The 26,859-nt window shown below is 44.0% G+C and overlaps 2 protein-coding genes across 3 annotated transcripts; one reads left to right on the top strand and one right to left on the bottom strand.

Moving 5' to 3' along the window:
- The first annotated feature begins 39 nt into the window (after positions 1-39).
- Positions 40-17,738, top strand: Ccdc127 (coiled-coil domain containing 127). Of its 2 annotated transcripts, none has more exons than XM_010604441.3 (3): positions 40-149; positions 5,442-5,572; positions 16,471-17,738. In XM_010604441.3, the coding sequence occupies exons 2-3, from the start codon at positions 5,452-5,454 to the stop codon at positions 17,130-17,132; spliced, it is 783 nt and encodes a 260-aa protein (XP_010602743.1). In that variant the 5' UTR covers positions 40-149; positions 5,442-5,451; the 3' UTR covers positions 17,133-17,738. The 2 variants fall into 2 exon arrangements, with proteins under 2 accessions (XP_010602743.1, XP_010602661.1); XM_010604359.3 differs by having other exon boundaries at positions 40-153.
- A 2,454-nt stretch (positions 17,739-20,192) lies between these two features.
- Lrrc14b (leucine rich repeat containing 14B) lies at positions 20,193-23,705 on the bottom strand. The gene is made up of 2 exons (XM_010604534.2): positions 22,819-23,705; positions 20,193-21,453 (listed from the first exon to the last, which is right to left on the bottom strand). The coding sequence occupies exons 1-2, from the start codon at positions 23,703-23,705 to the stop codon at positions 20,808-20,810; spliced, it is 1,533 nt and encodes a 510-aa protein (XP_010602836.1). The 3' UTR covers positions 20,193-20,807.
- Between the last annotated feature and the right edge of the window lie 3,154 nt (positions 23,706-26,859).

Below are 26,859 nucleotides of genomic sequence, written 5' to 3'. Positions count from 1 at the left end.
CGCTGGTCTGGTCCCGGTGTGGAGGAGAGGGGAGAAGTCACACGCATGCGCACTACGCAGCGCGTGGGTCAGGCAGAGGAGGCCGGGACCCAGCAAAGCGAACCTTACTACGCCTCTGGGGACTCGGTGAAGTCCACCGTCTAGTTGAAGTAGGTGGGTCTGATTGTGTTCTGCTCGGGGGAGAGGTCGAGCACCCATGTCTTTAAGAGCTTCCTGGGTGGTCCTAGGATTGCCAGGCCTGAGGTGCCTCTGAGGGTCCAGACCGCGGGTGACAGAGTTGGAGGGGCGTCGGCCCCTGTGTCGGGAGGACCCGCCTCTCGGGACGCCCTGTAGTGGCCAGCCTAGGGAGTGGGCGGGGGAACCTCTGGGATCTGAGTAGCTTCCCAACCTTCCCCCAAGACACAACCTCGGGAGTGGGGGGAGTGAAGTGAGTCCCTCAGCCCGACTTCCGGTTTAAATTGCTGTGGTGGTAGTGGAGGAGGGGACACTGGCCGACCAGATCCGAAGCTTTCCCTGTGACTTTAGTTGCTGGGAAATTTAAAGCTGTGTAGATCATGGTTTGCAAACCTTTTTGCTAGCTTGCTCTGATTTTACCCATGTGATTTTTACCTGTTTTTATCTTTTTAGTGTATATATTTTTGTAAGATAGCTGAAATCTTTTGTGTAATAAAGTGGCATGAAAAATATATCAATAACTAAGTAACTATGCACTTAGTAATAAGTTTTAAAAAATCTTCCTCTTGTGCAGTCTTTATGAACCTAGTTATGAAGTATTATGTTTAAAATAGACCAGTCTAATTTTAATGATGTTTATAGTTTCCAGATTTGGCTCTTAGTAAATAAAGGCATAATTTATTTGAGCACAAAGCTTTATCTTTAGAGTTATTTCTTTAGGCCATATGCCCCAGAAGTGGACTTTATTGGCTGGAAGAAGCAAGCGTAACACAGCCTGCCGACCCTCTATATTGGTGGGCTCTGCATCAGTGAAATCACCTAACTGAGCATTAGAAATATTTCTGCCTGGCAGCACAATATTCAATCCCCAGTGGGTGAAAAAAAAAAATTGGGGGGGAGAATGATGTCTGTACTTATCATAGTATTTATATTGTATTAAGTATTGAGTGATACAGAGTTGATTTAAAATATTTGAGTAGGAATAACGTAATTTAAAGAGTACAATTTTTAAAAGATAGGAAACAGGGAAGAAGAATGGATGGAAGGGGATATGATGGAGAGGAGGGGAGTAAAAGTAATCGAGATGTGATGGATGCATGTGATTATTATCATAAACATACACTAATGAAAAGAGTATATGGGTAGATTACATACAGATGCTGCACCATTTTATGTAAGCATCTTGAGCTTGTAAGATTTTTGGTGTCTGTGGGAGTCTTGGATCAATCCCCCATGGATACAGAGGGAAGACTGTACTTCCCAGATTACTGAAAGTTAAGCTGTTTTAATTTAGTACCTTGTAAATTAGGTAAACCTAATTTTTAAAACTCTGTGGTTACCACAAACCCCCTAACATTAAGTTCTGAGCCATATATTTGAGAATCTTTATATTGCCTATCATAGTTTTAAATTTTTAGGTGTTAAATTTTTTAAAACCTGTTAAATTTTAAAAAACTTGAATTCCTTGTTTCTTATGTGTATTATGGTTAATTATTTTGTGGTAGCTACATACAAGCAAGCTGAAAGCTGTCATGACTTTCCTATGTAGGAACACTTACCTTGCATGCATTCTTAGTGAACAATATATTAGATTCCTAGTAATTTTGGCCTTCAGCTGGGTTTGGAGGGTGATGCAAGGACCTCCATAATCCTGCTTGTGACTGCTCTTATGGATTGTGTTTAGATGTTCCTCCAAAGCCTCGTGCTTTTCCAGAGGTGGTTGAATCTGTAGTGTGTGATTCAGTAATTTTTTTTTTTTTTTGGTATCGGGAATCGAACTCAGGTCCCTGCACTTGCAAAAGCAGGTGCCAGAACCACTGAGCTAAATCCCTGGCCCTGGAGTGTGTGACTGATTCATGGTGGGGCTGGTCTGAGGGCACTAGGATTAACGGTGAGAGTATTACCTGCCTAAGTAGTCTCAATAAGATAAAAAAGTCAGACACTTGTAAGCGCCCTTGTTACCTTTGCCATGTTTCTTCTCCTCTGCAAGGCCTGTTTGTCATCCCTGTGTTAGGGACAGCAGATTACAGACTGAAACCTCTATGAACTGTAAGCCAAAAAAACCCTTTCCCTCTAACTTCAGTTGTTGAGTATTTTGTCTCAGCAATGAGAGAAAAGTAACACAATTGCCTTGTAAGGGGGCATAAGAAGGCCTCAGCATAGTCCCCACCTTCCCCCCATGCAAGGGCTCTGTCCTTCCTGCTTTCCATATGCTTTCTGCTCAAAAAATGCTTTCCTCTGACACTTTGCCTGGAATACTGTTTGTTCTTTGAAAACCAACTCCTATGAAACAGAATGTCCAGTGTGAGCTCACTTTTAGCTGTATATATGTATAACATACACAGTGACAACACAGATGCCATCTGAGAAATATGTTGGTGAAGCATATGACTTTGTGTGAATACCATAAAGTGTGCTTTGGCATTCCATGTTGGCTATGATATTACTAGGTCATAGGAACTTTTTCTCCCCCTTTTTTTGCAATAGTTGGAATTAGAGTCAGAGCCTTGTCACTGAGCTACCCTGTAGCCCTTTATTTTAATTTTTCTTTTGGTACTGGGGATCAAACTTGGGACTTTCCGCTTGCAAGGCCCTTTAAAATTTTTTGAGACAAGGACTTGCTAATTTGCCCAGGCTGGGCTAGCCATTATATCTTCCTTGCCCATAGGCTGTAGAATTTTTTGTTTGTTTGTTTGTTTTTGTGTTTTGAGACAGGGTCTCACTATATAGTTGAGACTGATCTGGAATTCACTATGTTGCCCAGACTGGTCTTGAACTCATGTGATCCTGCCTCAGCCTCCCCAGTGCTGGGATTACAGGTGTGCGCCACCACACCTGGCCATAAGATTTTTTTTTTTTAAGAAAGAAATAACCATAAATGTATTTAAAGAACAGTAAAGCTTTTATAAAATTGAACGCAATGCTTCAAAAGAAATAAGGAAATTTTCTCTAATCGTTAAATGAACGTTTTTTTTTTACTTTTTATTTTACTGGTATATTTTAGATATACATAATGATAACATTCATCATAGTGAATTTGTACCTGTACATGATATATCTTGCTTCTTTTTTCCCATTACCCTCCCTTCCCTTCAACCCTCGCTTATCTACAAAAGCCTTTTTTCCATTTTTTTCCTTCCATTATGTTTTTTTCTTGTCCCTTCTCTCCTCCCCAGCCCCTTTGTTCTTCTTCTCATTTGAGCGTTTTCTCCCCATTTCCCAATATCTATTATACATTTTGGTCCTTATTTACACTTTTAGTTTCTTATACCGGAGAAACCCTGTGATATTTACACGTGTGTGATTTATTTCACTTAAGAGTAAGGTCTTCCATTTAGAAGAGTAAGAGCGTCCGTTTAGATAGAAGTGTCTTAAACTTATCCTTTATGGCAGAGTATTAAAAAAAAAAAATTCATCAGTTGATGGACATTTGGGCTGTTTCCAAGATTTAGCTGTAACAAACAGTGCTGCTATAAATATGGGTGTGCATGTATCACTGTGGTATGATGCTTTTGATTCTTTTGGGAAGATACCCAGAAGAAGAATAGCTGGGTCAAATGGAACCTCTAGTTTTAATTTTTTGAGAAATCTCCACACTAATTTCCACAGTGGCTGCACCAGTCTACACTCCCTCCAACAGTGAAGAAGGATTCCATTTTTCCCACAACCCCACCAGTATTTGTTATTGGTTGATTTTTTTTTTTTTTTTTTTTTTTTTTTTTTTTTGGTAGCAGGGATTGAACTTGGGTCCTTGTGCTTGCAAGGCAGGCCACCGAACCGCTGAGCTAAATCCCTGGCCCTATTGGTTGATTTCTTGATAAAAGCCATTCTTTTTGGAGTGAGATGAAATCTTAAGTTTTTGTTTATGCATTTTGGGGTTTTTTTGTGGGTTTTTTTTTTTGTTTGTTTGTTTTTTTAGGTACTGAGATTTAAACTCACGACCTTGCATTTACTTACAAGGCAGACACAGCACTGCTGAGCTAAGTCCTTGGTCCTCTAAGTATTATTTTAATTTGCACCTTTCAAATGACCAGTGATGTTGAACATTTTTTCATGTATTTATTTGCTGTTTGAACTTCTTTATCTGAGAAATGCCTGTTCAACTCAGATGTCCATTTTTGGATTGAGTCTTTAAATTTGGGGGGGGTCTGATTTAAAAAAAAAATTTTTTTTGGTACTGGGGATCGAACTCGGAACCTTGAGCTTGCAAGGCAGGCAGCGGAACCACTGAGCTAAATCCCCAGTCCCCCTACCCCTTTTTAAAATTCTTTATATATTCTAGATATTGGTCCTTTGTCTAAGGAACAGCTGGCAAAATTTTTTTCCCACTCTGTAGGTTGTCTCTTCACTCTCTTGGTTTCTTTTGCTATGCAAAAGCTTTTAGTAAGATGAAATTCCAGGTGATTCTGTATCAAATTTCCTGTGCAATTTGAGTTTTGTTCATAAAGTCTGCCTACACCATTGTCTTTGAGTTGTACCAGCAGATTTAGTGTTTCTGTTTTAGAATTTAGATCTTTGATCCATTTTGATTTTAGCTTAGTGCATGGTAAGAGATACGGGTCTAGTTTTAATCTTTGACATGTGGAAAGCTAATTTTTCCACCACCATTGATTGAAGAAGCTATCTTTCTTCCATTGAAGGTTTTTGGCTCCTTTGTCAAAGATAAGGTGGCTGAGTATGTTTGGAGTTGTTTCTGCATTTTCTGATCTGTTCCCTTGATAGTTTCAACCTCCTGAGTGCTGGGAGGAATGAGCATTGGATTTATTCTAAGAAACTTCTATGAGAATTCAAATAGTAATCTCATCCACCTCTCTGACCCAGCTACAATGATGTTCAACCAAGTATCTAAGCATGTCATGGTTCAGTCAAATTGACACATAAAATTAACTACTGCAGGGCCAGGGATGTAGCTCAGTGATGAAGAGCCTACCTGACAAGTGTGAGGCACGGAGTTCAATTCCTGGTACCAAAAAAGAAAAAAGAAGGAAAAAAGTTAACCACCACAGCAACCATATATTTAAATGTACTTATACTAGAGAATTTAACACATTCTGTCTGTGGATATTTGAGTCATGCCCTGCCCCCACTAGTGAGTTGTTCTTTTCTTGAAAATCCATAGGACTCATTATCATGCAACACATAATTAGAACTGAAAAAACTTTTTTAATAAAAAGAAATTACTCAGATGGCCAAAGTAGATGATGTAATCAGGATGGCTCTATTTTATTCTCTTTATACAGTTAATATGTATTTCCTTTTATTTCAAGGTATATCTCCATGAATAACTTAAATGATCCTCCAAATTGGAACATCCGGCCTAATTCCAGAGCTGATGGTGGTGATGGAAGCAAGTGGAATTATGCCCTATTGGTGCCAATGCTGGGGTTGGCAGCTTTTCGTAAGTCATGGCTTTCTGACATTTCTGTTTTCTGGGCTAAAGATGTGGAACGCAGCTTAGGACTGCAAGGGGCTGGCCCCTGAAGACTGTTGCTTTTGAATTGGACAGGTATAGCCCGGTTTTATCCCATAACAGTGACTTTCCTCAGCCTCAATTTACCTGTCCCTGCAAATGACTAATCACATTTACCTCAGCACATTGTGATGATTAAGATAGAAGTATATAGAAGCATTTTATGTGGAATAGATTTTAATAACTGTTTGCTCCCTTCCATGGCTTCAGGGCTCTGGACTTCTTTGGTTCATCGGGACTGATGGGAAAAACAGGCCTAAACAAAACATGTTGGGTTGTATGTTTAGTGTTTAGGAAGTCAGTCTTTGGGAGACTTTGACTGTGAAAGCTCTACCCATCCTGGTTAGAAATCCCCTCATGTGAGTTGACTTGGCACAGCAGGGGTCCTTACCACTCAAACAAATTTACAACACCCCAGTCTGTGATTTGTGTCCCCACCCATGATTAGTCCACTGATGTGGAGGAGTTTGTAGGATTTACCTCACATACTGTGATTCTGGTTGGCATTGAAGACTATGAGAAACTGAAAAATTGAATGAAAAAAAGTAAAAACCACCCACTGTGTGTTGTGGTCCTTTTGTGTGCCTGGATTGCCCAGATCAACAAGTTGACTGTAGAGGAAGTGGAGGCCAACAGGAGCAGGGGGCCTTCACTGTTCAGGGATCTGTGAGCTCCTGCAGGCATCCAGATTCAGCCCTGTGGGTACCATCTAAAGGCTTACAGAGTATCAGTCAACACCAGAAGAGGCTGCTGCTGCTAGTGGCTAGGATGGACTTTCACTCAAGGAGTGGCCTGGTAGGCTTAAAATCACACTTAATTAAGGTAGTAATTATCCAACTTTGAGGCTGGGAAAGGTTTTCCATTTTTCATATTCATTGTTGCTGTTATAGTTGTTCATAATGACTTCAAATTCTTCCCTTCTCTTGGACATTCAAAATGCTTTCTGTCCCTGAGAAAGGTTGAGGATGTGATCAGAGATAAAATTTAATATTTGCATTTTTATAAGGAGTCTCTAAAAATGTGTTACTATATGTCTGCAAAGTTGCCTTGCAACCAGGTATTAACCAGCTTTGGCATGGTCCAGAAATAAAAGCAGATTAATGAATTCTGTACTTGATCAACACTTAATGGATTAATAAGAGGCTAGTTTTATCCTGATCATTTGAACTTGGTAACTTTTGACACAACAGAGAGACTAATATACTTGTGCCCACCAAAGGCAGTCCCTGGCAACATTGTTGCTCTGAGTAGCTAGGACAGTATCTGGCCTTTCACCCTCTGTCAGACTGTGCTCTATTGCTCACTTCTGCTATGTCCTGTCTTTCCTTTCCCATCTCTCTGTGCTCCTTCCCCTTTTGCATTCCCTTACCTCCTCTTTTGTCTCTTCTCCTAGAAAGCACAGTCTTAGAGCTGAATGGTACTCATAGAGAACATTTAATCCAACTCCATTTTTTTAATTGAATGTTTTATTTTGAGACCATTGTAGGCCACATGCAGTTGTGATAAGTAGTCCAGAAAGCTCATATACACTTTACCCCCATTCCCCTGAGTAACATCTTGTAGAACCATACAATGTAGGGTTGCAACCAGATTCTGACCTCAGCACAGGATGTCGCCCTTTATAGCCATGCTTTGCTCCATGCACTGTGGTCTAGAATGTCATGTAGATAAAAATCATGCTGTGTAACCTTTGGGGCTAGCGCTTTCACTCAGCATGAACCCCAAGAGCCATGTAGATTGTTGCTGTCTCTGTAACTCATTGACTATTCTTACTGCTGAGCAGTGCATTTAACCATTTGCCCACAAGATATCTGGGTCATCTCCTGTTTTTGGCTACTATAAATAAAATACTACCATTGTTCTTTTGTATAGGTTTTTGTGTGAACTTTAGGTTTTCATTTCTCTTGGGTAAATGGCCACAAGTGCAGTTTTTGGGTTTTATGGGGGTGGTATGATTAGTTTTTAAGTTTTTAAAACTTTTTTTCTCAAGTGGTTGATGCAGTTTCCCAGCATGTGGTTTTGTTGTATGTTTCTTTGCGAGCCATTATTATCCTTTTTTAATTTTAGTACTGGGGATCAAACTCAGGACCTTATACTTATAAGGTAGGTGCACCACTGAGCTAAATCCCCTACCTGGGTACTATGTCTTAATTTTGGTTTTATTTTGCTTTTCCCTGATGGCTAATGATGTTGAGCATCACTTTACATGCTAAACTATCAGGATATATCCTCTTCTATCAAATATCTGTTTGTGTTTTGGGCCATTTTCTAATTGAATTGTTTGTTTTTATTTTTATTTATTTTTTTTAAGAGTAGGAAAAATTTACTGAGGGAAAGAGAGACAGAAGGGGGACCTCAAAGTGGGTTGTCCGCTCACCCCACTTCTCCAAGATGTTTTATATAGCAAAGCCATGTGGTGAGGCAGTTACAAAGTGGAACAAAACTGTAAGGCCCAATGGAAAATTACAAGGTGGGCATGAGGTGGGGCAAAACCATGACCAACCAATAAGATTACAAATACAGTCACCCAGGTAATATTGATCAAATGGGGTCAAATGGGGAAGCAAGTCACGTGACAAGCATACATGAGGATTTTCAGTGTGAGGGTCAGGGATAGTTCCTGGAAAGGCTGGGTTAAGACCTTGACCCCCAACCAAGGTGATTGAAGCCTATTTAGAATATCAATCACCACTATTAATGGGGGGGGCAAAGGTACAGTAGCTTCCTTTTACAGCTCTGGCCTTCAGTGAATGTGTCTTGATCGTCCTCCGTGTTGGCTCTTTGCTGTGTTGGCTCCTTGAGGGTGGCCCTGTCTAACTGCCTACAAGATATCTGATTAACTTACCTATCTGTAATATTCCCCCCTCTAAAGAAGTACCCCTAACTGCTGTGAGGGGGCAAAGGGCAAAGACAGCTTTGGCTACTTCCAGCTGAAGAGGGTTGTAATTGTGATCAGCAGTTAGAGTTACTATACAGAGGATCTGTCTAAAGGCCTTTGGTAGGCACCTGGCATTGTCATCTTAATAGCTTCATAGCTTTTAAATCTGGTGGAGACAAAGCCAAAGAAACAGTTAAAAATGTGTGGGACAAATTACAAGGTCAACAGGATTGCTGTGAATATATCTCTCAAAGAGGATAACAGAGAAGGTCCAGGGAGCTTCAGAATCCAACATAGAAGTCATATTGTTTAGTTTAGAAGTTTGAGCTGTTTATAAGGTTGATCTGGTGGATTCCGGTAAAAGAAGTCTAGCACATTTGTCACTGGTTCCATTTGTATGACTGCTTGGAGTTTAGCAGCCTCAAAGGTGTAGGATCCTGTAGAAAAGGTTCCTTTGTGTCCTGGATCTTGTAGAATTTGAGTGGCCAGGGCCAAAATATTGGCTGTCCTCATAGCCCAGTTACCTTTCTAGTTTTGGTCTCAAACTTTCTGGAAGCTTTGTCTTGAAATCACAGGAGGGAAGTGCCTTGAATTAAATACTGTTGAGAACTCCAACTGGTAATCTCTTGGTGGAAGACCTCCAAAATAATGTAGGGGGAAGAGATGTAACTCCCAAACCCGCTAGATATCTGAAATGTGAGTTTGTGTTCTCTAAAATTGAAGAATTAATTCTAGGAACAACAGAGGTTAAGAGTAGGAAAAATTTAATGAGGAAAAGAAATCTTCTGTCTAAGAGACAGAAGGGGAACTGGAAATGGGGTTGCCCCTGGGTTGTTTGTTTTTAAATGTTGAGTTTTGAGAGATTTTAATATATCCTTGATTCTAACCTTTAGCTGAATATGTGGGTTTGCAAGCATCTTCTCTTTGTCTAGCTTGTCTTTTCATTCTCTTAACTGTCTTGTAGAGCAAAAAAAGGTTTAGTTCTTGTGAATCATGTTTTATTATTTTTCTTTTTCTAGATTGTGCTTTTTATGCCAAGTCTAAGAACTCTGCCTAACTGTAAGATTTTCTTCTTGTCTCACTTGTAACCTCCAGGATTCTGTTGGGTAGTCTTTGATCTTCTAGGGAAAGCACTCAGTCTTTTACCATTAGGTACTGGGTTAGCTGTAGGTTTTTGTGGATACCCCTCACCAAATTAAGGATGTCCCCTTTTCCTATTTTTTGTGATTGGGTTTTGAATACTTTTTGTTTTATTTTTGTTGGGTTTTTTTTGTTTGTTTGTTTTTGTTTTGCTTTGAGAGAGAGTCTCACTATGCAATTCAGGCTGGGCTTGAACTCATATAGCCCAGGCTGAACTCAAACTCATGGTGCTCTCCCTGCCTCAGCCTCCTGAGTACTAGGAGTTCAGGCATGTACCACCAAACCTGGCTTTGGGTGTTACATTTTTAGAAATTTAAAAAATATTTTTTAATTAAAAAAGGCTTTCAACAAAATCCAAAATCCTTCATGATAAGAACCCCGAAGAAAACTGGTATAGAAAGACCATACCTGAATTTGTTAAAAGCTATTTATGATAAACCAACAGCCAACATCATATTAAATGGGGGAAAAAAGCACTCCCTCTAATCAGGAACAAGAGCATCCAGGAACAAGACAAGGATGCCCACTATCATAACTTCTATTTACTGTAGTACTTGAAATATTAGCCAGAGCAGTCAGGCAAGAGAAAGAAATAAAAAGGACGCAGACAGGAAAGGAAGAACTCAAATGATCATTATTTGCAAATGATATGATACTCTACATAGAAGACCCAAGAAGCTCCACCAAAAAACTCTTTATCACAATATCATTAAGAAAAAGGAAATATCTAGGAACTGACCTAACCAGGGAAGTGAAAGACCTTCACAAAGAAAACTACGTTACTCTGAAAAAGGAAATTGAAGAGGAATCATAAAATGAAAAGATATCCCCTGCTCCTGGATAGGCAGAATCAATATTGTCAAAATGGCCATAACTGGTATACAGAATGGCCCCAAACTGGTATACAGATGTCCCAATCAAAGTACCAACAGCATGCTTTATAGACCCAGAGAAAACAACCCTGAAATTCATTTAGAACCAGAAGAGACCTAGAAGAGCAAAAGCAATTTTGGGCAACAAGAACAAAGCAGGTTGCCTTACATCACCTGATTTCAAGCTATACTACAAAGCAATAGTGATTAAAATGGCATGATACTGGATCAAAAACAGATACATGGATCAGTGGAACACATAAGAGGCAACAGAAACATCTCCAGACACATTCAGCTATTTTATCTTTCACAAAGGGGCCAAAAGCATATATTAGAGGAAAGATAGCCTACTTAATAAGTGGTGCTGGGTAAAATGGATAACTGCAGAAGATTGCAGAAGATTGAAACTAGACCCATATCTCTCACCATGTACTAAATTAACATCAAAATGGATGAAAGATCTACTTTTTTTTTTTTTGCAGGGTCTCGCTATGTAATTCAAGCCAGCTTCAAAATTATTATGTAGCCCAGGCTGTCCTTGAACTTGCTCACAATCCTTCTACCTCACAAAGATCTAAACATTAAAACAGAAATATTGAGCCTATTGGAAGATAAAATAGGTAGAACACTTGAAGTCATAGGTGTAGAAAAGAAATTTCTAAATGAAACTACAGTTGCACAAGAAATAACAATCAAAAAGTGGGATCACATCAAATTAAAATTCTGTACAAGAGAATTAATTAGAGTGAACAGACAACCAATAAAATGTGAAAAAATTAAAATATATAAAGAACTCAGAAAAAAGACCACCTAAAGTAAAAGACCCTGTCAAGAAATGGGTGCATGAAATGGACACTACATAGAGGAAGAAGTACACATGGCCCACAAATATATGAAATAAAAAATGTTCAGCATCTCTGGCCATTAGAAAAATGCAAATTAAAACAATACCAAGACTCCATCCTATACCAAAAAGAATAACAATCATCAAGAAATCAAAAAATAACAAATGGTAGGAGGCTCTGATGAAGAAGGTACCTTCCTACATTATTGGTAGGAATATAAACTAGTACAACCATTATGGAAATCAGTGTACAGATTTTTCAAAAACTAAAATTACAAATTCTGTATGACCCAGCTCTCCCTCTTCTAAGTATCTTCCTCAAAGAGCTTAAGACACCGTACTATGGTGATAACATGTATACCAATATGTATAGCAGCAGAATTCATAAAAGCTAAATCCTGGAAGTAGCCTGTATACCCATCAACAGGCAATTAGATGAAGAAAATGGAACACTACTTGACTATAAAGAAAGACAAATTTGAGACATTTGTAGGACAATATATGCACCTGGAAAATACACTGTTGCCTGAAATGAATCAGATACAAGCTTAAGATACTGTATGGTATTCCTTATTTGAAGCAGGCACAGAACCACTGAGCTAAATCTCCAGCCCCAGTATCCCTTATTTGAGTACAGCAAAATGCAAAAAATAATAAAAAGTGGATAGAAGGAGACAAAGACACCAGGTGTGGTGGCACATGCCTGTCATCCCAGCACTCGGAGACCGAGGCCTGGAGGATCCCCAAGAGTTCAACAGTGCTGGCCTGGACTACATAGTGTGACCCTATCTCAAAAGAAGGGAGAGAAAGGAGCTCTTGCAAATGGGAAGGGGTCCAAGAGACCAAAGGTGAGGCATGAGGGGAGTACAGTGGGCAATACAGTAATATCTTGGTTTGCAATCTCAATTCTCTTCATGACTCTGGTTACAAACTGAACTAGAGGAGAGCCAAATCAAATTTCCCCATAAGGTCAACATTGTATCTAAACCATTGAATTTGATTTGATTCTGGTCTGACTTGGTTTGTGACCAGAATTGGGGAAAGAATCAAGTTTGTGAAGTGTGAGTAGAATAAAGATACACTATGTACAGAAATTTAATAATTTCAATGAGTTGAAATATTATATGCTATAAATGTGCTAGGATTAATAAAAAGTCTGGGGGAAGGGATGGGAATGGAAGGGGATTACAAAAAGAAACAAGTTTTATTAGGTACAGTTTAGCAAAGATGATTATAAACTGCAGATACTACAAATATGTACTAATAAAGTTTAACTCCATCAAAAATTTTTTATTTTTAGATTAATTGCTATGGCTGTATGATCTTTCCTTCAATTTTTTTTTTATTGAGTTTATTGGTACATTTAGGGATATAGTACAGTTACATTCATTGTTGGGATCATGTACCTTTACATGGCAAGTCTTGATTCTCATTTTTTCCCCTTACCTCTGCCCTCCCTTCACCCCCTTTTCCTTCAATATTGAACCTATCTTCTCTGGAACTATTGCATGCTGTGTACATTCTTTTTATATATTTTATAATTAAATTTGTTAATCTTAAGAAATTTTTGCATTTATATTCATAAGGAATATACTGAATATGTCTGCCTTTTTGAATTAGGTACAGTTTAGCAAAGATGATTATAAACTGCAGATACTACAAATATGTACTAATAAAGTTTAACTCCATCAAAAATTTTTTATTTTTAGATTAATTGCTATGGCTGTATGATCTTTCCTTCAATTTTTTTTTTATTGAGTTTATTGGTACATTTAGGGATATAGTACAGTTACATTCATTGTTGGGATCATGTACCTTTACATGGCAAGTCTTGATTCTCATTTTTTCCCCTTACCTCTGCCCTCCCTTCTCACCCTTTTCCTTCAATATTGAACCTATCTTCTCTGGAACTATTGCATGCTGTGTACATTCTTTTTATATATTTTATAATTAAATTTGTTAATCTTAAGAAATTTTTGCATTTATATTCATAAGGAATATACTGAATATGTCTGCCTTTTTGGCGTACTTATTGTCATTCTTTTTTTATTTTCAGGTATTGTATTTTTCATTTCTAAAATTTCCATTTGGTTCTATTTCTTTGCTTAGACTTTTTATTGTAATGACTTTTTAGTTCTGTTATATAGTATACTTTTCTTCTTTGTATTGGCATCTCTTGATTATCTCTTTCATTCAGCTTCAGATCTTCCTGGTTCTTGGTATGAGGAGCAATTTTTGTTTGAAACTTGGGCATTTGATTATTGTCATGAGACTTGTTTTTCTGTAAACCTATTGTAGCTGGCTTTCTTTGCCATATCAAAGAGGGAGGGTGATGCTGCCTCCTTATTGAAAGATTTGAGTTGAAGTCCAGGCCACCGGCCCTGTGGGTTCCCCAGGTCGTTTGGCCCCCACCTGGCCTCTTTACAGCTCCACCTGGGGTGGATGTTTGGATACCTTGGCCCCTTATGCAGTTTGTCCTTTGTCCCTGCCCACTCCAGGTGGAGGTGGGGCTGCAGGTTTTCCAGGTAATTAAGCTGGAGCAGAGTTGTTATTGACTGTACATTTTTCTGTCCCACCAGGCCCTGTCCTAATTCTTTAGGCAGGGAGAAGGACTTGTGTTGAGACTTTTGTTTATTTTTTAAGCAAAACATTTATTGGTACATTATATATATGGTAACATTCATTACAGGGAATGCCCCGGCCAGCAGGGCTTGTAATTAACAGAGCTCGAGAAGGGGAGATACCTGGAAATGGGACAAGAGAGGCGCAGAGAGAAGGAGACCAAGCAGAGGCTTGTCAAGGTCTCATTTATTTGCAGGCACAAGCAGTATATAAAGGCAAAAACCACAAAATTGTAAGAGGAAGTAGCTAATCATAAAATGATAAAGGAGAAACATATTGTACAGTAACAGTCATGATGAGATACAGTTGTTATGTAACAGATTAGGTCATTAAATGAGCAAGGCCGTTAGTGCAGTCATCGGCACGTCTGTGCCAGTGAGGTGACTCAGATGTAAACATGGAGGTGGTTATGTTAGGCTCAAAAACAACTCTGAGAGTATGAATATTTGGTCTCCTACAAGGGAATTTGTACCTGTACATGATGTATCTTGCTTCTTTTTTTCCCATCCCCCTCACCAATCAAAAACAACTGAGAGTATGAATATTTGGTCTCCTACAAGGGAATTTGTACCTGTACATGATGTATCTTGCTTCTTTTTTTCCCATCCCCCTCACCAGATTTGTGTTTAAATATGTACTCGTTGACATTTCATTCCTAGAGTCTTGCATTTGTGAGGCAGCGTTTCACACAGAGGGTTCACTCCATGATGCTCACTAGTCTGCTGCCTCCTCCCCTTTTAGTCTGACTTATTTTATATGTGACATCCAGGGTTCTTCCTTGAACTTAGCAGGAGAAACCGGATACTCTCTGCTCCACAGTCCCAGAAGCATGAACCCTAAATCCTGTTTCTCTTGGTGCCTTTGTTTATTTGGTTGGTTCTTTGGCTGCTCTAAAGTATCCTCAAGTCAGCTTCTGTCAGGTGAGATGCAGAATGAGGTTTTTGTGAGTTGTAGTTTATTCTCCATTCTTCTTGCAGAGTTCTTTGATGACTCTCCTCCCACGTGGCTTCCTGCCCTTATCTCTCTTTTTTCAGAGACCAGCCCAAAACTTCCTGGTCCTCAGAGATGCACTGTGATCATCACCCTGTCTCAGGTGTCCCATGTGGAGCACATTGCTCTATTAGATCCAACCAGGTCTAGCAGGGAGCAGCTGCCTTTGTGCTCAGCCCCATTCCCATAGCACCCTCAGGGTGGTGTCTGGTCAGATTGTCCTGTTCCTAAAGAAAAAATTCATTGGTGATGATTCCCCTGGCTCAAGATACATTCATTGATCCTCATCTGACCTGTTGGGTCCAAAGTTTGTCTCTGACTTTCCAGCATGTCCAGACCAGTGTGGGGCCAGCAGCTCTCCTCCTTGCAACTCAGCCCTGCAGATCCCATTCGCCCTTCTACTGGAAGCTGGATTAGCTCCAGTCTCCTCCACACCTTGTGCAGACCTCTCAGTGCTTATCGAGTTACATTGTAACAATGCTTTCTGATTTGCTCCCCTGCCCTGAGAGTCTTGACTGGCCACACAGGACTAGCATCTGGTTTTAGTTGGGGTGGATGAGTTTGCTTTTGTGCCTGTAGAACTGAGGTGGCTGCAGCACATCCGCATAAAAGGGACCTTCAGAATTGCTAAGTGCTCCTGCAAAGGTGATTGTTGATGTCACGGAACTGGGACAGAATGTCAAATGGCAAGGACACCAGCTTCAGGGAGTGTGCAAAAGTGGGAGAAGACCCTGAAAGTTGTTGGAAACTGGTGGTTTTAGAGGGGCCTGTGGAATGTAGAGAATCAAAGTAGGAGCAGGAAAATATAGCATTTATGAGAGAACCTGGAGCTGCTGCTCTTAGTGGCTTTGGTGCCTTGAGCTCTGATAATGCTATTTTATACAGGCCTCAGATCCATGTGGCTTTTAGGTGGGACAGGCTAAAGACATCATTTTGAAAAGGTAGGATTTAGCATACTCAGCATTCTTTAAATTATTGGCAATAGTGTCCATTCAGAGGTGATGGGCATCCTGTACCAGGAGGAGGTTACCACACTGCCTTGTCTCAGTGTCCACATCTTAGGCTCCTGGCGTGAGTGGGGAGGGGAAAGAGCTGGTGACCCTGGCCACCTGTCATACTGTTAGGCTGTGTGAGCCATCAGGTCCCGAGATCTTTGATTTCTCCATGTGGCATATAATGGAAGCCAGCTGCTCCTGGGTGTGATGAAGCCAGGTTTGAAGGCCAATAAACTAGTAGGTTTTCTTTGCTGTAGAAATCAGATAACTGAACAGGGTTACTGTGTGTGTCCCCATGGACCCCTAGCCCAGATCTGATTCTAGGATGAGAACTTTGCTTATTGTGTAGTTTTCTATAAAACATTGACTTCTTGCTATTTCTGTTATCTTAGGCTTTTATTGAAATGTTTTGCATTATGTTTTCTTTGAATAAAGATCAAAGAAGACACTTTATCATGTGTCTTTTTCTCCTCTATTCATGTCAGGTTGGATTTGGTCCAGGGAATCCCAAAAAGAAATAGAAAAAGAGAGACAAGTGTATCATCAGAGGACAGCTGCTTTCCAGCGGGATCTTGAAGCAAAGTACCATGCTGTGATCTCAGAAAATCGACGTGCTGTTGCTCAGCTGTCTTTGGAACTTGAAAAGGAGCAAAATAGAACCACTAGTTATCGAGAAGCCCTCATCTCTCAAGGACGCAAGTTGGTGGAAGAAAAGAAGCTTCTGGAACAGGAACGGGCTCAGGTAATGCAAGAGAAAAGCCAGCTGCAGCCCTTGAGAAGTGTATACCTGAGCTGCCTGGAGGAGCAGGAGAACTGGGAGCGGAGAGCCCGGCTGATGCTCAAGGAGGTTGGAGAGGCTCTTGCTGAAAGGCAGAGCATCTACTGCAGTCTGGTCCTCCCTCGCCATACCAGGCTAGAGCTTGAGAAGAACTTGCTGGTGCGTGCATCTGTTGACCCTGTGGCTGCCGACTTAGAGATGACAGCTGGCTTGACTGACATATTTAAGCATGATACCTATTGTAGTGGTATCTGGAACACCAACAAACGCCAAAATGGGAGACTCATGTGGCTATATCTCAAGTATTGGGAACTAGTTGTTGAGTTGAAAAAGTTTAAGAGGGTAGAGAAGGTTATACTACAGAAGTAAGAGAAAATGAAATGAAACTCAAGGCCAGACGACAGTAGTTTGTCATGGCATTCTGTGTTCTGCACTTTCCAATGTTTTATATTTCCTGCCACCTCTGTTGTAGCCACATGGCAGCCATTCCCAGCAGTGACACTGCTCCTGCCAGCATGGCCTCAGTAGATGAAGGCTTTCCTCTAGATGCTCTGCAGCTGCAAAGGACTCACTTCTCTGAAGCATTTTTCCAAGCTGCTAATATTTAGCAGAATAATATAACCTTATGTTTTAGTTCTATGGTAAAAATTGTTTTTAAAAGCTCAAATACAATATTGCTTCTCAGTTTTCATTTCTCCCTAAATATATTGTCCTATTGAGTTATTTTTCTCCTCCAGATTCTCTTTAGAAGTTGCCAAGTAACGTGTCAGATTGCCTTGCAGGTGACAGTAGGAAGTAGTAATATCCTCAAGGTTATGCATTGAGTGGAACATCTCTCTCACTCACAAAGGGAAGAAACACCAAGTGTTTCTTGTATTCAGTTGATATTTAGTATGTGTTTGGAATTCAGCTTGTGCCTGTATTCAGCAAGCAGATATTTGTTAGTAATGATATATACAATAAAAAATATATGCCATTTAAAACTAATAATGCCACTTTTAATTTGTGTGATTCTTTACTCTGTGCATACTGTTTTCATGTATATTATCTCAGTTTTTACCACAACCAAGCTGAAAGGTAGATAGGCACTTACAACACCATTTCATATATAGCTAACATGAACGGAGGCTTTTTGCATATCACTCATGCGATCTTTTTCTATGAGCAAGTACTATCATTATCTGGGAGGGGGGTTCCCCAGAACCACCCCAGTTTCCATGGTCTGCATTTGTGTCCCAGGACTCAGCATATGGGTGTCCTCACAGCCATGACTGTGACTATGAGAGAGGAAGTCAGCAAAAGGAGGTGTGTGGCATGAGCCCTGAGAGGACCAGACTTGAGCTTCCGAGGATCCCTCCCTGCAGAGCTACCTGAAACCTGCTGCATTCCTCCAGGGGCAAGCTGTGACCATGTGTGAAAGATCCCCAGAGACTGCACCAGGGTTGTGATGGGGGCTGTTCTCATCCCTCTGCCTGGGAGAGACAGGTCCAGACCAACGGGTGGGTAGGGCTGGCAGGCCTGTGCTGGGGATGGGTTAGGCCCAGAGCCAGTCTTCCTGGGTAATGTGGCCTGGGCACCCTTCCAGAATCCATGTTCCAGCCTTGTAAGGCCTTTCAGAGGATAGGGTCTTGGTGCTGCCCTGTAAGCTCTTTCATATATCCTCTCCTCTCATAGAGGATCTGGATCTTGGGTACTGGGATGGAAACCTGTTCTGGTTACACACGTAGTGGTGTTAGAGCTTTCCAGGCATGTTGACTCTGGCACTGCTGGGAACTTGCAGGTGTATATTTGACAGTTGGCCGAGCAGGGTTGGGAGCCCACAGAACACAGCTCCTCAGTTGACTCACTGAGTGGAGATGCTTTTATCCCTCTTGTTTAAACTCTTACAAATGATTATATATGTTGTATTGTATGTGTGTACATTGCATACGGGAAGGTACAGTGTTGGTTTCATGACAAAATAATTGCAGGACAGCACACAACAGCAGTGTTGTGATGTGAGGAGAGAGCTTCTCCAGAGGACCTACGTGTTTTTTAAAAGAGAAGTCATGTCCAACTGAAATGTGAAACTGTTGGATTATATTTAATGCCTGATTGCTTCATAGTTACTGAGATCATGTCTAAGTAAAGAGAAAAGGCTTGCACAACAGAAGCAAGTCTTTAGAGTACACACACCTGAGCTCTGAGCATGATGCTTTCTTCTGGGCCCACTCCCGGGCCAGCCCCACTCAGCTGTTGTGAGAATGGCCTGGAGTGTACCTGGTGGTGGGGCTATGGTGTGTTGCATCTCCGATCAGCATACTCATGCATCCAGTGCATGTTCTGGTTTTCCAACAGTGTGCCCTTGGGTCTGAGGCCCTGATTTCTGCTGCAGAGATCTGCTTTTCACAAATACTGTAGGATGTTGCAGGGCCTTGTGGATAACCAGATGTGTGGCCATGGGTGCCACCTTGCATCTGGCAGAGTCCTAAAGTGGGGCAGGTGACCTAAGTTCATCAGGCAGGGCCAGAGGAGCAGGTTTGTCTCACAAATCCCTGGACTGCATCAAAATGATAGGCAAAAGTGCCCACAGCCCCTTGGCTTGGGAAGAGTGGGCTCTTGCCCCAGAAGGGCTCTGGGCCAGTGTGGAGGGGGTACTGTCCAGAGCATCGGCTACTAGTGCCTTCACCTGTCCTAATAGTCTTCCATATGCCTACCCCTGTCCAGACCATAGATTATGTCTAGCTCGGCCTTGTTTGTTGAGTACCTCTAGTACTGCCCAACCTGGAGATATAAACTGGCCATTTAGACACTGAGCCTGCTTAAAACAGTGGGAGCTATTCTGCTTTTGAGAGTCAGAATTAGATTGCTTAAACATTTTGCATGGTGTCTCTTCTCTTTCCAGGAACTTGCTACAATGTTAAACTCTGGGACTGAAACAGGTTTCTTAAAAAACAGTGGAGTGAGCAGAAGACAGATAAGGTGGTTGTGGGGAAAGCAGAGATAGAGGTTCATTTCCTGCCTGGAGACAGTTTTGCCCACTCCATGCTGGTCACTGCTGGGACTTGGGATAGGCAGAGCATGAGGCTTTCTTCTGGGCCCACTCCCAGGCTGCCCCATTCAGCTGCTGTGAGAATGGCCTGGAGTGTACCTGGTGGTGGGGCTAGGGAGTGGGACTACATGGGGAGTCACATTTCAGACCCTCAGGTGGTTCTGGCTCCAAGCTCTTACCTGTCTTGAGAAACAGACATATTCAAACTCTTAGACTCTTAAAAAAATTCTGAATTGCAGTAAAAGAAATGCCATATCTGAGTAAACCGCCCTTATGTTTTATTAGCATTTAACCATCCTAATACCAGTTCTGGAAACCAAGTCCAAGTGCGTCTTTCTCTGCTGGTAATTAGCACCTCCTCGAAGGTTGCCAAGTGCTAGACAGAAGTCTTCGTAGGATCTGGGAGCCCAGGTATGGTGCTCAGAGGGCTTCTGGTAGAGATGGGACAAGGAACAGCCCACATCCACTTGGATACCAGTGAGGGGAAGAAGCCACCCTAGCCCAGGCCTTGTCTTGGGAGCTTTAATGCAGCAGGCAAGATGTGACCTGCTGTGTGTGGTACCTCCTGCTGGGCCCAGGGGTCTGTCTGGCTCACTTTTCATGTTTAGTCTTAGTTAGCTTTCATGGGCTGCTTCTTATTTTATACAAATTCTGCAGTAAGTTCTCTCATTTCTTCATCCTCACTGTTGTGTAGCAGTAGATCCTGTCCCTACTGTCAGCTGGCCTAGTGCCTGGCCAAGCACTTCACTTTCTGCTACTGTGGTGGCCTCTCCTTGAATCTTTGCTCCAGGATCCTGCTGCAGTGACACCCAGGAACACCTCATGTCACATCTAAAAGGCAGGACTTCCTCTCCTATAGTACCTAACTGGTACACCTATAATTTTCACTAAGAAGTGCTTTTGTGAGTGATGTTTCTGGTGACAAATGCTTGACTCAGCCCTCCTATCTGGGACAGATCTGAGGTGCTACACAGGCTGAAGTGCAAGACCTATTCTTGGCATGATTTGAGGGCTTATTCACTTTGTTTTAGTGCTCTGGAAAAATTTTCTAAAGCATTTTTAAAAGCTTGAAGCAAGAAAGCGCCAAGTTCATTGCTGGTTTCCTGAATGTCTGGGTCAAAGCTTCCGAAGAGTGGTGTGGAAGCCTGGATATCCCCCCGGCCTGCCCTCAGCAGCACCAAGCGCAGCTCTTCAGTAATCACATTGTACTTCTGCTGGTCAAATTTGGATATGGCCAGCTCATCCTGGGGGTAGGCCGTGCCCTCGGGGTAACAGTCCTTTGGCACCGGGAACTCAATGCGCTGCAGCTTAGGGAGCTCACAGAGTGCAGCAAAGAGGCGTCTGAGGGCACGGGCAGACAGGGGATTCCCCAGGAACTTGAACTCCTGGAGCTGACTGCAGGGGCTCAGGCCTAGGGTCATCATGCCCACGTGGCTGTCTGTGATGCAGCAGTCCTCCAGCGTCAGTACCCTCAGGGTCTGGGCTGCCTGGCGTAGCAGCCTGAAGAAAGATGAGGGGTAAAAGTGGACCAGGTTGTGTCCACTGAGGTCCAGCACCTCCAGGTGGGTGGCATGGGCACAGTCTGCCAAGAAGGCCATGTCTGCATGGTTCAGGGCACAATTGGCCAGGTCGAGCACTCGCAGTGGGGTCCTGAGGGGGCTGGGGGGCAGGCAGAAAATAGTACAGGTGAGAGGAAGGTCCTAGGTAAACTGGAAGTCATGGTGGATGAGAACAACCCATTGGTTTTATCCCTTATGGGGGTCACAAACCATAGCCCATAGTGCACATCCAACCACTATGGGATTTAATATAGTCTGAGCTGAGAATAACTTTGATACCTTTAAATAGTTGAAAAAAATATCAAAAGAGCAATTTGCAACACATGAAAGTTACATAAAATGCAAATGTCTGTTAATGTTTTTGGTTTTTTTTTTATGGTACAGGGGATTGAACTCAGGTCCTTGTGCTTGTAAGGCAGGTAGCAGAACCACTGAGCTAAATCCCCAGCCCTGTTAATGGTTTTATTGGAACACAGCCTTGCCTTGGCTCAGAATTATCTGGGCTGCTATGATGCCTGCTACATGGTCAAGGGTTCACTTTGTCCATAATACCCACGATGGCAGATTTACCAACAAACCCTTCAGGTTCCCTGTGGAAGTGCAGCATGTGGTCATGTCAGGAATGTCTGCTCAAAAGGCTTGCTGCAGGGGCAGTGAAAAGTGAGGAAGAAAATGCTATCTCACTCTAACAATGATTAAACTCAGTTTTAGAGCTGGGAAGGGGACCCTGGAGACCTGACATGGGCTCCAGATCCCTTAATCACTAATTTTGACTTAGTTGGTTCAGCAGCCCAAATCAGCAAATGGTCAGCTGGGGAAGGACTGTGGAAGGACTGGTAAGGAAGCACATTCTTGGGCCATCAACCTTGAGGACCCTGGGCCTGTCCCTGCACAGTGAGGCCAGATGTCCCCAGGGTCCCCCTTTGCTGAGGCTGTCACCCACTGCCTACCCATACCCGGATCCCCACCCAGCCTTCCTGGCCTGCCTATATTAGGACAGAACTTCTACACGGAGGTCACTGGAATATGTCCCTCCCATGGCAGAGCTGCAGAAATGGAGACCCATGGCCTCCACCATGTGAGGATCCCATAGGCCAAGGAGACCAGGGCAACAAGGGATTGGCACATCCAGCTTCCAGACCTTCAGAGAAGGCTTCAGCTGCTGCTGAGAGCTGACTACATGCTGGAGCCAAACACTTCCCTCTGAGCTATGCTGCCACTCCTGTCTGGACAGGGTTTGCTGTTTTAGAATCTGGTGCTGGATAACTTGTTATGTGATAGGAACCACAGGATGCACCATAGTCCTCCAAGTGCCCTCAGTGCTCCATCCTTCTTGGCAGTTATAACTGCTGCTGTACCTAAAGCAGCCCCAGGGAACTGGTGGCCTTGTGAAGAAGCCACTCCTGTACTCTGTCCCTGGTTCCTCCCCAGCGGTCCTGCCTGCCCCATATAGTGACCAACTTACCCAAGCAGCGTTCGGATCTTCCCAGTCAGTGAGGAGAAAGCCACACTGAGCTCAGTGAGCTGGGTCATGCGGCTCAGCTCCCAGGCGATGGAGGCAAGGAGGGGGTCCTGGCCCTCAGGGGCTGGGGTGCAGTCAGGGGGAGCATCAAAGGCCTTGGTGGGCAGAGTGAGAGAGGCTAACTGGGGAAAGCCCACCTGCTCCAGCAGCTGTAGCACATGGCCAGCGTGCAGCCGCACATTGTGCACCACCTCTAGCTTGTGCAGTATAGCCGGTCCCACCAGGCCCAGCACAAGCAGGAGCTGCCCAGGGCTCAGGCTATCTGCACGGAATGAGGGGCAGCGCACCTGAAAAGGGGCTGGGCCTGCTGGCTGCAGAGCTTGCACCACTGCCTCAAAGTTTCCGTCGGTTACAAAGAGGTCGGCCAGGACCTCAATGGAGTGTCCAGCCACGCAGGGCTGTGCCTGCAGCTCACAACAGGTCTTGGCCAGCAGCTGGGTGCGGCCCCACCTCCCCAACACCCTCCCACAGGGACATCGCTGCTCTTGCACATCCCGGATGCCTGTGAGGTCTGCCAGTCGAAGCCGGTGGCTCCCACCCTGCAGCACATGGTCAGCCAGGCCCCGAATGCAGGCCTCCAGGCAGGTCCTGCAGGCCCGGTCACGCAAGTCCTCTGGGTGGTCATTGCTGGGCCCCAGCAGCATGGCCAGCCGGAACTCCTCCATAGGCCAGCACCCTAGCACAGCGCGGGTCACTTCTGCCTGCTCCAGCAGGTAGCTGACCTTGAACAGGAGTGGGTAGAGGTTGTAGGCCATACTGTCCAGGCTTTCCTGGGCCAGCAGCGGGTGGGATACAAGGGCTTCTGCAGCAATGAAGCGGAGCGATCTCATTGTGCCCTGAGCTGAGGCAGTGTGCTCTCCCCTCTGGTTGTCTCTGAGACTTGTGTCCTTCATGCCTATTTTTAGCTGCTGCTGTTGCTGGGAGCAGCTTAGCTTGGGGAGAAAGTGGTGAGCTGCCCTTGCAATCATCTGACTGCTATTTTGGTCCCAAGGAGGCTGCTTGGCCCTGACCTCAGAGGTGTCTGTCTGCTTGTGGTAGCCATTTGTCAAAAGCAGAGCTGCTGCTCCAGTTCTCCAGTGCTCCCTGCAGGGCTGGGCAGGGGGCCTGAGCTCAGATGTTTGTGCAGGTGACTGGAGGCGGAGCCACCATTCATATTGATCATCTGCCCTGACTCATCCCAGTCCCAGGAGAAAGCAGCCCTGGCCAGAGCTGTACTGGGGCTTACAGGAATCACTTTCCACAGTAGCCTTTGGGGCCTGGACTTCTCCCTTTTCCTTACACTGGGGAATCAGGAGCCTGGGGCCAGGACTGAAGGAGGCACCTCTGACAACTGTTTCCTGGTCTTAAGAAAAGGTCACACCGGCCCCATGAGGCCACACTCTTCCTTTGCCTCTGTCTTTCCTAAGGCTGGGCAGATTTCGTCTTCCTGCTCTGTAGGAGGGAAAGGCCAGTTTCTTCATAGTCTGGAAAGGCTGGCAGAGGAGAGTGACTATAGGTAGACAGTGTACCTGAAGGCTGTGAGCTCTCCATCCTGGCACTGTGGGTTTTGAATGACTGAACCTGTCACGTCAGTGTCACCATCTTTTGGTTCAGGTAACACACTTGGCTCAAAGGCCCAAAGGTGCAAGACGTATGGGAGGATAGAGCAGAGGAAGGGAGGGGGGAAGAGGAGGCAGGAGGCAGGAGGCAGCAGTGGGGCATACAAGGTGGATGTGCTGCCTTTGGGAGCCCCCAGCCCATGTCTGACCCTTCCCACTCTTTTCCTGTCCCAGGGATGGCCATGACAGAGGGAAGGAATTCTTTTCAGGTGGTGAGGCCCCGGCACTGGCAGGCAGGTGGAGCTGGTTTGGGGAGCCATCAGTGGGACTTCACCCTGATGCCACCTAAGAGCATGAGCACTCTGGGCCAGCAATGCGGACTGGGCAGATGCTAGGACTACCCTCTCTTACTACATGCTGATGATGTCCCCAGACACAAGGCCTATTTCCAGAGCCAAAAAAGAGACCAAGAGAGTGGGGGAGAAAATAATCCCCATTTATGCTTTTGAAGTCTTGAAGAAGTCAGAACTGAGCAAAAGGAACAGCTGCCAACCACTGGCAGGTAACCACATCGCTGCCTCAGGAAAGCAACTCCAAAGTCCTGCACACATTGGGGGTTCAGAAGATCCAACTCTGCTACTGGGCAGTCCCAGAGAAGATATCAAAGTCCAAGCCTGTGTAGTCCCTCTGTATTTTTCCTTCTTTGGGTCAGAGGTGGTCCTCTTGGGCCCTGAGGCCAACAGCTCCAGGGGACCCAGTTACAGGGTGCAGGGGTGAGCTGTACTCCAAGGCTCCCTCAGACCTGTCTCAATTACTGCTCTCCTGATAGCACCTAACTTGTTACAAAGAAAGTGAAACTGAGATTTCAGTTATACTAACTGCCTGTGTCTGTATCTTTCTCAGCATGTCCAAGTGTCTGGTCTGATGTGTGAAATGGAAGCTCTTAGGTGATTTGTGGAAGAGTCGCTCAACTCCACAGACACATGGCAGACTTGAGCTGCTGCTAACATTTTCTTCTGAGTCTCCATAGTAGGTCAAACCAAGGGTGTACCCGTCCCTGCAGGAGGTTCTAGCTTTGCGTTCTGGGGGAGGTCAGAGCCTTCCATCCTGATGACCTGTGCATTGGCAGCTTGGCCTTGGCCTGGGAGGCACAAATAACAGTGCTGGATACAGGGGTTGGGGGAGCTATGTCGTCATGGACAGAGTCCTGGCTGGTGTCTCATGTGTATCAGTACCCAGGGCTGCACATACCACCATGGCTGGCACAGGTCAAGCGGCAGCTGATACTGAGGGCCAGAGAATGTTGCCCAGGTTGGGAGCAAGTGTGCATGGGCTCCTGGTGCCCCTGGAGCTGCTTCTGACAGGCTGCTGTAGCTGAACTTCCAGCTGGTCTCCTGGGAAGATGACCTCTCAGGGCCCAGGCCAAGTCTCCCTGTTAACCTGCCAGAGACAACTACCCAGTCCTTTCATACCATATTTGTCACAGGGCTGCTGTCAGTCAGGTGGAGGTGAGGCTGCTGGGAATGACTGGGCTGGAAAGTGGATGTCCAAGGGCCCTGTCATTGCTCTGGAAGCATCTGGAACCAGGTGACAGGCAGGCAGCAGACTGATCAGGCAGGGATTTGGAGGACATGGAAGAGGCTGTTAAGCAGACTGTTTTCCCTGTCAGCCCTACCCCTGTGTTGGGCCTGAGAGGTAGGGTTGATTCTGACAAGAGACATAGCTGCTTAGTATAGTGTTGCTGGTTCTCACAAGAAACCTGGGGATATAGACCATGGAAAGATGTCTCCTTATGCTGTGGGCCAAGCCTGAAGATGGCCTTTCACCTACTCCCTACTCCCTTTCTCTCTATAGACTAGACAGATGATAGATTATAGATTGTAGATCCTAGATGGCACATCCCCAGAAAACAGTTACATTATGTATCCTTGTTCCTTTTCTGCACGTGCCCCATCACAAGATAATCACGTTCAGCCCAGGACATGTGGGCCACATGGTACTAGTTACCCTACCTTCCTACACTATAAATAAAGAGCACACTGGACGCCAGGCAGCCAATAGCTCATCAGGCTATGGTCCTACCTGGTCCCAGCTATAAAGCATAATTTTGGCTTCTTTCTTATTATTTCCCAATTTTCATCATCTCCTGCTGCTCTCCCTGGATTTGTACCCTATGCTGTGCAGGTCATGGCACCCTCAGACTTGGGGTCAGGGCACCTCCAGGATAGCCTTTCACCAGGTGCCACTCTAGGACCCCAGGAACAGAAAGGTTATGGCCAGGTTGTACCTAGATCCTGATGTCCTGAGAGAAAAGAGGTCTTTTTTTAGGGTGACAGTGGCAGCATGTTCCTCTCCACTTCATCCTCCCCAAATCACCTCAAAGCTGCCTTCAGGGTGATGCTGTGTGCAACCCTGGTTGGGTCTGGGGTCTTTTAGGGTCCCTCTG

Source organism: Fukomys damarensis, unplaced genomic scaffold (assembly GCF_012274545.1).
Source record: "Fukomys damarensis isolate Sample0158 unplaced genomic scaffold, DMR_v1.0_HiC HiC_scaffold_1, whole genome shotgun sequence".
Lineage (NCBI taxonomy): Eukaryota > Metazoa > Chordata > Mammalia > Rodentia > Bathyergidae > Fukomys > Fukomys damarensis.
Note: the sequence above shows the minus strand (reverse complement) of the source record. Positions and strands in the feature narration are given on the sequence as shown.